General features: G+C 44.6%; 1 protein-coding gene across 1 annotated transcript in view; it reads right to left on the bottom strand.

Annotated features, from left to right (window-relative positions):
* The window catches only part of ANOS1 (anosmin 1), a 132289-nt gene extending 126330 nt beyond the window's left edge, over nt 1–5959 (bottom strand). Inside the window, exon 1 of the mRNA XM_036388256.2 lies at nt 5603–5959. Coding sequence (XP_036244149.1) covers nt 5603–5794 — 192 coding nt within the window. The 5' untranslated portion in view covers nt 5795–5959. The remainder of the gene's footprint in view (nt 1–5602) is intronic.
* Nucleotides 5960–12017: the final 6058 nt, after the last annotated feature.

Raw genomic sequence — 12017 nt, 5'->3', positions numbered from 1 at the left:
ATTTTGAGTTAGCCTTGGCTCATCTAGCTTAGTACTAATTCCTAAGTACTAAATCATAGTATACTACTATTAGATTTACACTAAATCACATTTACAAGAGCTAATTTCTCTCTAATTTCCTTCCATATATCACAAAACTGGCTTACCACTTGAAGGATGTCTATGTTGTATCAAAATTTTCAGCTACAATTCATCCACTTCACAAGTAAGTCAACATGAACACAGCACCCCTATGTGACCAAAGTCATCCACCATGTTGCCTGTATGTTTCTAATCAGTGCCCATTTTAAGGAGTTTAAACAATCTCTCATGAGCCTGTTCAAGCAGCAATCACAATGCTGGATCACACAACATGTACACATCTCCATGTACCTAGACTTTCCCCTGATGAATAAAAAAATGGATTTGCTAAGATTCAATTTACTACTGAAGATTACCCCCTCAAAAAAATTTAAAACTATAGTGAGATGTACCAATACCTAAAGGGATGGAAAAAAATTTATTTAGTGTTAGCATTGTGGTTTTAATGCACTGATAAAGGGTCATATATGTACTCATGTAAGAAAATCTAAATCATGAAAATGAATTTAAAAGCAAGTAACAGTATTTAGCAGGCATTATATCCTTAAAATGCAGCCAATCCTGTTCTCTGTTCTAATTACTCCTCCACACCTGGAGTGCTAGATCCAGTATTGGGCCTCCCATTACATGGAAAGAGATGGACTTAGTGGAGGGAGCCCAGAAAAGGAATAGTAATATCTCTCACATGAGAAGAGGCTAAAAGAAATGGGAACATTTAGTCTGGAATAGAAAAATCTCAATGGTTTCTCATCAATATTTGTAAGTACCTGATGGGAGAGAATAAAGAAATAGAAGCCAGACACTTCTCAGTGAAGCCCAGTAACACAACAAGAGGTGATGGCCAAATTTGAAACATGGGAAACTGCATCTGAACATGAGAAAACACCTTTTTTGTTACTGTGAGGGTGGTTAAATGCTAGAACAAGTTGCCAGGAGGTGGTGTTCAACCTCAGCATACACTCTGTGAGCATATGGCTGTAACCTCTCCAGTGACACCACAAACACACCACAACCACAGGCAATCTTACTGGCAACTACTCCAAATTCCTAGGACATGTTCTACCACCCTCTCAGCTTTTGACCCAGTAAACAAGACTGACCAGTCCTGTGTCTTAGTAAATTATCAAGTTGCACATATTACGCAGGAAGACACCTGAGCTTGAGAGGTCTCTAACAGATCCCAGCTAAGACAAAGATCAACGAGTCCACAGGTCAAAGTAAAGTTTGCTCACTATAATATTTTTAGCCTCAGTAGTTACAGTGATGTTCAAGCTCTTATTCACAAAGAAAATTTTAATCATACCAGTTTTAAAACATGTCTCAGATGGCTGGCATTAGAGATTAAAATCCAAATTGCTTTTTCACTCAACTTGAAAACAAAACACTAAAAAGGTCACTGCCATGTCTGCTCCCCCAAAATAAAACAAGTTCATCCTCAACTAATATCACAAATTGGAAGGGCTACACCCACAAATAGCAATGCAAGGAGTTTAGTCTCACTCCACTAAAACAGGCAGGATATGCAGAAACCTCTACCAAAACTAATCTGAGCATTCAGGCCTCTTGTCCAGCAGGCTGTATGAGGTCCTGGTTTGTACCCAAAAAAAAACCAAAAACTTGTGCAGTAACTGACCTCATCTTCCTACAGTAAGTAAAACCTCCTCATAGGGTTTTACCTACTGTACTAAATTACTATAAAACTAGATTCACAAACAAACTTTGAATACATCAAATTAAAATATGTACCTTTCTCCTGGAGATCAACTCAAACACTGAGACATAAACTGCCTTAATAAGAAAATGTTGAGGAAAGAATATATCCAATGACATCACTGTACCACTTCTGTCCCAAAAATAGTATGCTTTTTTCCACACAGGATTCACAGTCTTGGTGTTTCTTATGGAGCCAGCCACTTTAGTCCTTCCTCTCATTTCAGCCTAGAGCAGGAATTGCCCTTCCCATCTTATAAGGGCACCATACTAACACCCAGGCATGCTCTTTTACATAACAGCCAAAAGCACACAACGCTGATTATTGATATAGGACTTCAAGGTTCAAATCTACACCTTTTCCTAAGCAGGCCATTTGATGGTAAAGCTCCAGCTTACTGGAAGAGCATTCCTGCCACACAGCCCCTGTTCAGGTGTTTTAGAGAGAATTTTGTCAGAAAAAAGAAGCACAGCACTAGGAACTCTGCTGTACCAAGGCAGTGACCCAGGAACATGGGCAGGTTCCAGTGAATGCTCCAATTACTCCCTCATACATGTTTTGCAACAGTCAAAGTAAAACTCTAGTGTCAACACCCAAAATGGCTTTAAATAAGTACTCTGAACATAAGGCTAAAGAGATGAGCTCTCTTTGTCCTCACTCTTTCTGGTCACAGGTCAATGAATGCTTCATTCGGTGCTGTCCAGGGGCCTAAGTTAGACAGTTGGGATAAAAATGCTTTCTCTCATCTGCAAAATTTCAGAGCAAGTTAAGGCCCACTACTGAACACATTCCAGGAAGATAGAAGTGATATGTTCGAGTCCCTTCATTTAGAGTTTAAACATAATTCTCTACTGTGAATGAGCATGTAATCAATAACCTCTTATATAAAAGAAGAATCCACTATGACCCCTCCTGATTATAATTTTTTGTTTGATTGCTTAGGATGAAAGGCCTTTGTGCTAGCATGCTCTCTGTGAAAGATCATGGCCCTAGATATCAAACACACACATTTCATTGGGTCTAAGACTCATGTGGTGCATAACTCTCATAATGATCTCATGTATCTTTTGGTATAACCTCTACATGGAACTTCCCAACACCACCAGAACTGGAAAACCCCCCTAGCCATGGAGACTTTATAGGAATAAGCGGGAATCCATGCCCCTTCAACAAGCATTCTGAAGATCAAAGATTTTTGATTTAGGTGACCAATTCTTCTTCAAGCCCATATCAATAGTCTATATGGAATAAAAAGATATATTATTTGAACTATGCTTCAGTTAAAATAATTTCTACTGACATTGTCTACTGACAATGTTCATTTAAAATAGGCTTAGAGTTGCTTCCCAAGTGTAAATTAACAAATAGGCTTTTTAGAAATAATACCTCTCTTGAAACTTTAAAAAATAAGGACAGTAAAGAAAAATGGGTGAAACTTCTTGGGGCTGGGGGGGGGGTCAATTAAAATCCCTTGTGAACATTTAAAAGTTGGAAAAATATTAGCTGCCATTCAAACAAGAGCCAGAAGGTAAAGAATTAACCCAGACTTCCTATTCATACTACCCGATTCTCTTTTAAAAGTTGTTAGTGATGTGATTTTAATACCATAAACTATGTGAAATTAAGTCTCTGTGAAGTTTTGGGGACATCAGCTCTTGCAAAGCATGTCCAGCTACTGTCTCCCTAAGCCCCACCACTGAGGCTGCATCTAAAGCAGGGTTGAGAAATGAGTGGGTCAGTCTTTCAATTCTTGCTTAACTGGGAGACACTAGAGTTCCTTCCTGCTCTGATTGGGAAGAGCTAGTGTTTAGTTTGCTTCAAAGGTTGAATCAGATTACAAGATAAGTGGACATCTGAAATGAAAAGAGCTCCAGAAATTGCTACCAGTTGAGATGAAAAGGGGAGGGGAATGGCTAGGAGGGAGAGAAGAGAAAGGAATGGAACATCATACCCTTTAGCCCACATGGAATTGTCTGGCCCAAATTTGCACATCCTACAGCCCACACTGTTTTATCAGTCTCCTGTGAGAACACTGGATGCCTGATGTACTTTAAAACTCTCCTCCTTTTCCTCATTATAAGACAATGGAGAGCTTAACTTTTATAAACGAGAGCACTTTATCTTCCAAACATTACAGTCGTTTCATGTCTAACAGGAGTTTAATCCGTAGTAATTAAGATAAATTACCACGTGCTTTAGCAGGTTGGGGTTAAAACTCTGAGATTTTCAATTGATTACAAAAAACCAGCCCGTTATCAAGTCCTAACTGAGTAATTCCCTACTTATTTTACTCTAGCTAATTAAAATGTAATCACGATTGTGTGCAGTGTGCATTCTGTCAGCAGTTTTACGTTGAAAAAGAAATCTTGCCAAGAAAACATACAAAAAAGAAAAAACAAAAAAAAAGCCTTTCACTGTGAATCGACTTGATCTAAACTGCCTCTTTAGCCACTGAAACTGTAAAACAAGTAAGTTACAACCGCTTGACAACGCAATAAAAAACAGTGACCGCTCTCTGGGATAATGAACTGTATTAATGGGTATCCTCCTTTCGGGCCATCCCGGGATGCACGGAGCACGCTGACAGCGGTCAGGCCAGGCAGGGCCGCCCCTTCTCCAGCCGGCTCGGGTCGCAAGCCCGGTCCCTTCAACCCAAACCCGGCTGCAGGCACCCAACCAACTTCCTGCTGCCTTTACAACGCACACACTCCGCTCTCTTTTAACGTTCCCTCTTTTTTTTTTTTTTTTTTTGTCTCTTTAAATCGGTTATCTTAATCACCTCTGAGACCTGCCTTTGGTGCCAACACCTTTGTCCCGAACGCAACTTCACCCAAGGCGCTCGGCCGGGCGTTCCCGGTTTCTCAGGGACCGGCACGGCCGGGGAGAGCGAGCGGCGCGTCCCCGAAGGGCCGAGGTGGCTCCCTCCGCACCGAGCTGCCCCCAGCCCTTCCCCAAAGGGGCTGCGGCTCTGCGGAGAGAGAACGGCTCAGAGCTCGGAAGGGTTTCCGTCATTTGGATGAATTCGAGTAGGTTTAATATTTGCGCAGTGAAGAACAGGTGGGGAAAGGGAAAGGTGCGTGTGTAACTAGAAGAGGGGGAAGGACGGGCAGACACCCGCTGCTCTTGCACTAGCTCCGCACTGCTGCCAGCTTTCATTTTAAGCCCCGCAGGTCTCCTGACACTTCAATTCCATTTCTCCCCACTTTATCCCTATTTGTCCTGTTAGCCAAAGATGTGCCTCTCTGTCCCAGGGGAAAAAAAAAATTACAGCGTTACCCTCACCTTCCAGGAGGTCAGAACCAAGTATAACACGTTCACGACTATCGCTCTTAAAAACAGGCTCAAACTTTCCCACCGGGCTGGGGAAGCGAGCCACCTGCGGCGGCTGGCGCACCGGCGCGCAGGCAGGCGGAGCCCGCGGGATCGCCGCCCGCCGCTCGGCAGGACGGGCGCACCCCCGGCCCCGGAGCACCGCGTCGCGCCCGCCCTGGACACCACCGGAGGCAGCGGCCGGGAGCGCCGGGCACCTGCCGGGAGCCAGGGCAGAGCGTGCCAGGAGCCCCACGACCCGCCAGGCGGGGAGCCCGGCCGGCACCCACAGGCACCGACGGGGCTCGGCGCTGCCGCGGGGCCGTGCCCACCTGTCCGGCGCCTCCAGGTGCCGGCCATCCCCTCGGGGCAAGGGCCCCCAAAATCGCCAAGCCTCAGCCCCGACCCGCCCGGCTGTCCTTTCAGCCCCCGTCCTGCGCCCAGGGGGACACCCGCTCTCCGGACGGTGGCAGAGGCTCCTGCGCGGTGCCATGCCCCTACCTGGAAATGCTTGAAGAAGGCGGAGATGCGGGTGATCTGGAGGCTCAGGCACCTGGAGGTGCATCTGGCGGCGGCGAAAGCCTCGTCCTGCCTTCGGGCGGCGACGGCGGCGCCCGGCCCGTCGGGGCTGCCGCAGGCGGCCGTCACCCAGAGGAGCAGGGCGAGGGACACGCCGGGCGCCCTCCGCACCATCGCTCTGCGGGAGAGGAGAGCAGAGGGGCGGCCGGGCGGCGCGGGGGGCTGCGGGCGCCGGGGTGAGCTGGCTCCCGCTCGCTGGGCTGGTGCCGGGCTGCGCCGGGGACGGACACCTCCGCGCCGCAGAAACTACACAAGAAAGTTCAATCATTCAACTCCCCTCACCCCCGTCCTCCCTCCCGCCCGCCCCGGCCCACGGCCCTCCCCCGGCGGCAGCGGGCGGGCCGATGCCGGCAGAGCCGCGCCATTGGCTGCGCCGAGCGCCGGCGGCGGCGGGCGGGCCCCGTCCGTGCCCGCGGGCAGCTCCGTGCGGCCCGAGCCTTCCCTCCTCCCTCCCTCCCGCACGCCGCCACCTGCGGGGCACGGGCGGCCGCGGAGCCGCACGACCTGTCCTACACACAGGCGGGCTGCGTGGGGGTGGCTGGGCGCTGCTGGTAGCCGGTCTTAACACCCTGGTTAAGTCTCTTTTATTTCTTCTTTTAAAAAATCAATTTTTAAAAAGGACGGGGGAGCAAGAACGGAGGGGAATCACTTTTTGAAACTCGGTGTTTCTTACAGAGTAACGCTGCTGTGAGCGCTCGTCCCAAGGTGAAACACATACAGGCTCCTCTGAAGAGTTATTTAAAAATGAAAATCTACAAGTCATTAGTGCAAATATCTCTGTGTAATAGCTGCAAAGATTAAAACAGCACCTTGAGCTGTAAAATGGCCCCCATACAGTAAATATCAGCCTAACATCCTTTCCCTCTTGCCTTCAGCTCCGGGCCGGAGCGTGTGCCGCAGGATGTAGCACAGAGGTTACCTAGCACATTCCTCTCCCTGTGCGCCCTGCATGGACTCCTCCCGTCTCAAGTATGTGCTGCCAGAAAGAGCAAGTGGATCATTTCTCACTGGAGCCTGTGGATTGAGCCTCCTGAACTTGAAAATCCCATGGCTATATGAGCTGAAATAAGTAACTTTTAGGCTATTTCAGGAGTTAGTACTAGGTCAGTTACTACTATAAGTAGCAGTTTAGTATGGTTATCAAACCCTGTATTAAAAGGACTTCAGGAGGCATCTTTACTGGAACAAGTTCAAGTATAAGTGTTCACTAGAAAAGTCATCTAAAAATCTCATAAAGGTCTGCAAGATCTTCAACCCTTCTGGCTGGTACTAATTTTACATGGCTATAATTTTTCTATATACAAATTATTATTAATTTCTCTATATATAAATGTGAAATAAAAACATATTCCCCAATGATATTATTCTCACCAGGCTATATGTGTACACCTTTTGTGCACTTATATATCAGAAATTCAAAGTATAAAAAAGTCTGCTACATCCCAACTAGGAAGTCACTTGTCAAATTCTACCAGTAGATTCTAGCTATAGTTTTAGTGTTTTACCACAAAATTAAGGCACAGATCAAGAAAAGATTTCTTGTCAGAAATATTGCTAACATACAAATATAACAAAAAGCAAGGCACATTTTAGTTTAGATGTTACTTTGCAGCTTGTGGTCTCTCTTGTCAGCTGTCAGAAATCTTCACTTGAGAAAAGCCAGCAGGCCAGAGTCAGCCCTGCCAGTGTTACCAAGTGGAGATGACAGTTTGTGCCCCTGGATGCTTGAGGGAGCACAGCTGCCAAAGGGCGAGGTCACCTGCCACATCCTGGCACACAAGGTGCCCTGCTGTTTGCACTGTTCACCACACTCTGCCAGCTACTTTGGAAATGCCCTGGTTGATCAAAGGAGACCATCTCAGCTACACCTCTTGAAGGGGCATGGGTTGGACTTGATGGTCTTGAAGGTCTCTTCCAACCTATTCATTCTGTGAATTCTGTCAATTCTGTCAGTTTTGTGTAGTTTTCTCATTTTTGCAGCTGGAATCATTACCTTTCCTGTTGTAGTGAGCGGACATCATAAGGGGTTCACAAATGCTTTTATTAATTCTGACTGATATCTCACCACTAGAAAACTGGTTACTCTGCCTGATCCAGCATCTCTGTATTTACAAAGTAAAAACAGCGCGCGACAGAACAACACAGAAGTCAATCCACAGTCTTAGCAATGTTAGGACAAATAGTGGTGACCCCATTCAGGCCTCAGTATTAAGTTCAGGACTTCCCAGTTTGTAGCTGAATCTTTTAAATAGTTTTTCTTAAGCCTTGACTAAAACTTTTGCAACTTTTTGCCTTGAGTCATGAAAAGAAAATTGCTTTGCTGATTCATAGTGTTTACAGGTACGCTGAATGCATTGAACTTTTACCATAGATAAAAAGAACTGCCTGAAAAAAATATGTAGCTTTCTGTAAATCAGATGCAAATCTAGAAAAGCCAGAAAATTCAGTAGATATATCCCCTCCATGTTACTACTAATGCCTTTTATGTCATATATTATAAACCCCAGCTTTAAGTAAAAGGGTATGATCCCTGTTTCTTTTGTTTTAAAAAGTCTGGTAGCAAAGGGGATAGAGCCCTTAATGATTAAAAAGTTAGTGAATACACAGTTTACTCAGTTACTTTTGTTTGAAAGTTCATGGTTACAGAGATCATCAGTGTAGTCACTAAATTCCTTCTCAGTAAGGGCTGACTTGGTTACCACACAAAAGACTGGCTGTTCACTTCCAGTAAAACTGTAGTCACACAGGTCCTGTTCCCCTATGTGGAGATTATGAAACAGGCTCGGTAGCTCAAGAATTTAGTTGGTAATTAAAACCCACTGTGGACTAAGTGTCTGCTAGACCAAAGGGGTAGATATGCAAGTTTGTAAATATACTCATTTTAAAGACGTTAATAATTTGGCTACAGAATAAAGAAAATTGGAAATAAATTATGTATACATTTCAACAAACCTGTAAATATAATTATGGTCTTTAACCAGATAAATAGATGCATGGATACATTCATATGTTTTGCTCACTCTTTTTTTTTGTCAATAAATTACATTAAATATTCTTTGTGTATTAGAAATAGTAGAATTAGTGCTAACAAATTTTTGCGAGTGCAGAGTATTATTTTTGTGCTAAAAATATCCGCATTATTTTCCTGCCTGCGCTTCAGAAGAGTCTGACAATGTTCAAATGAGGTTTTCCGCAAACCAGGGGCTGTTTTTTCACAGGAGACAGCGCCACATGCTGGCATTGCGAGGCGAGAGCCACCGGGCACTGTGCCGGTTTAGTTCTGGTTAATGAGTTGGGTTTAATCGATTCTGAATTAAGATAGCTTCATCTCAAAGAATTGCTCCTTACTCTATAGGGAACTGCCAACATTAGGTTCTAATTTCAGGCAAAAAAAAATAAAAGAGATACTGTTAATGTTAAAAATATTTATTGTTTTCATATAAACCACTGTATTCCAGCTCACAGATTTAGTTTATTGTATTAAATCATCCTGATATGCCATTTATTACTCAATTGTCTTTAGCTTTAACTGTGTTACATTAAAAACTATCATAGCTCTGGGTACAATATAATCCCCCAAATCCTCTTCAGGAACTCAGCATGCAGGGGTGCCTCTCCAAAGTGCCTATGGAGGCAGTATGGGGAGTAAGGACAGTGAGTCAGGGATCCATCTGCAGGGCCAAGATCTTGTCAGGACCAGGGAGACACGGTGGGATGGCTCCCGTGACTGAAGTGTTGCCATGGAAGAATGTTTGTCTTGTATGAAGGACAGGGGGAGTAGGAGAGTTGCCCATTATGTGAGAGGTCAATTGGAATGTGTGGAGCTCAGTCTGGGGATGGATGGAGAAGGGAGCTGAGCACATAAGGGTTAGGATTAACCCTTATTAGCACATAAGAGAGGACAAGTAGAGCTGATGTTATAGTGGCTGTCTGCCATAGGCCACCTCACTAGGAAAAGCAAGTGGATGAGACCCTGTACAAGCAGATGGAAGCAGCCCTGAGTTCTCAGGCCCTGCTCCTCATGAGGGGCTTCAACACTGGCTGGAGGGACAAGACAGCAAGGCATAAGCAATCCAGGCACCTGGAGTGTGTTGTTGATAACCTCCTCCTCTGGGAGACAGAGAAGGCAACAGGAACAAGTGATCTGCTGGACTTCATACCAACATGGAGGTGCTTGTTGGGATGTGAAGGTCAAGGGCACTCTTCGTGGCAGACACCATGAGATGTTCAAAATCCTGAGGGCAGGGAGGAGAGGAAAACTGAATTCAAAGCCCAGGACTTCAGCAGAGCAGATTTGCCCTCTTCAAAGATCTGTTTAGAAGAATCCTATGAGGTAAGGTCTTGGGGAGAAGAGAGACTCAAAAAAGTAATTTAATATTTAAGGATCACCTTCACCAAGCTCAAAAGCAATCTATCCCATGAACAGAAAGGAAGGCAAAAATGCCAGGAGAACTCTGTGATGAAAAAAGAGATCTTATCAATGCTCAGACACAGAATGGAAGCATACAGAGGGTGGAAGCAAGGACCAGTAAGTGGGAAGAATACAGAAACATTGAGAATCCAGGGATCAAGCTAAAGCTCAAATAGAATTGACTCTGCCCAGAGATTTCAAGAACAAGAAAGGCTTCTATAAGTACATGGGAGACAAACGTGAGACTAAGGAAAGTACGGGACCATTGCCTAATGAGACAGGGGACTTGATTGGACTGAATGTTGCCTTTGCCCCAGACCTTATTATCATGACCAGCCTTCAGAAATGCCATTTCCAAAGAGCAGGATGAAGGTTGAAGCAAGAAATATGTCACCTTGTCAGAAGAGGATCAGGTCAGTGAACATAAAAGTAGACTGGACATGATTAAGTCCATGGAACCTGACAGGATGCACCCACAAGTGTTGAGAGAGCTGGCAGATATCATTGTGAAGCCACTTCTGGTAATCTTTGATCACTCAGAGAGAATGGGAGAAATGCCCAAAGGCTGGAGAAAAGCAAATGTGACTCCTATCTTCAGAAGGGAAGGAGGACAACCCAGGGAACTGCAGGCCAAGCAGTTTCACTTTGATCCCTGGGAAGGTGATGGAGCAGTTAAGCCAGAAATACATTTTCAGGCATACTTCCTTAATACTTAACATCTTCTTTAGTGACTTGCCTGGTGGAGTAGGGTGTACCCTGAACAAATTTGCTGATGACACAAAAGAGGGATGAGTGACAGTGAGCTGTTCTGCCATCCAGAAAGACTTCAACAGGTTGGAAAAATGGCCTGTCAGGAATCTCATTAAGTTCAACAAGGGGAAGTAGAAACTCCTGTGCCTGGGGAAGAACAGCTCCATGCACAGATATAAATGCTGAGGACCACCCCTCAGGAAAGCAGCTTGATAGGAAAGGTCCTGGGGGTCTTGGTGGAGTTCAATATGAGCCAGCAAAATGCCCTGACAGAAAAAAAAAAAAAGGTGAAAGATATTCTTGTCTAGGGTAAAGTATTGCAAGCAGATCCAGAGTGGTCATCCTTTCCTCCCCATCAGCACCAGAGAGACAAGGACATAATGGACAGCATCCAGTAAGGGCCCTGAAGATGCTGAAGGAACTGGAGCATCTCTCTTATGAGGGAAGGCAAAGACAGCTGAGGCTGTTTGGGCTACAGAAGAGAGGGAGGAACTTTAATGTATATAAAATCCACAGGGGCGCTGGCTCTTTTCAGTGGTATCCGGTGACAGGACCAGAAGCAATGGACACAAATTGAAAACTGAGGACCTTTCCTGTGAACATCAGGAAATACTTTTTTTTTTTTTTCTGTGAGGGTGGTCAAGCACTGATGCAGGTTGCCCAGAGAGATTGTGACATCTCCATCCTTGAAGATACTTCAAAGGTGTCTGGACCTGGTGGTCCTGGTCAACTGGCTGTAAGTGTCTCTGCTTGGGCAGGGGAGTTGGACCAGATGACTTCCAGATGGCCTTTCAATCCGTCTGTGATTTGAACAGTACAATAATTGAACAAACAAATGTATTCTTAATTACACTTCCCAAATGGAAAAGAAATTTAAATAAAAATGTTCACTTTAAATGTTTGCCTTTAAAACTAATTGGTGGCCCTGGTCTTCACTGAAGTCTGCAGGTACCTTTTTTTAGAAGTACTTATTTAATGCAGAAGTACAACTGTGTTTGAACATTATGGGCCTTTTGAATATCCGTGGTCTATTTGTTTTGTTAATGAATTCATGGCCAGAGATTAAAGACATTTTTATATGTCCCACTTACAGTGCATGTTTAGTTCACTAATTCAGGACATACACAAGAAAGGCAATAAATATATAAAACATATACAATAATTTAGTTGGAATTT

This window comes from Molothrus ater, chromosome 2 (assembly GCF_012460135.2).
Source record: "Molothrus ater isolate BHLD 08-10-18 breed brown headed cowbird chromosome 2, BPBGC_Mater_1.1, whole genome shotgun sequence".
Classification (NCBI taxonomy): Eukaryota; Metazoa; Chordata; class Aves; order Passeriformes; family Icteridae; genus Molothrus; species Molothrus ater.
This window is presented reverse-complemented; position numbering and strand designations above follow the sequence as displayed.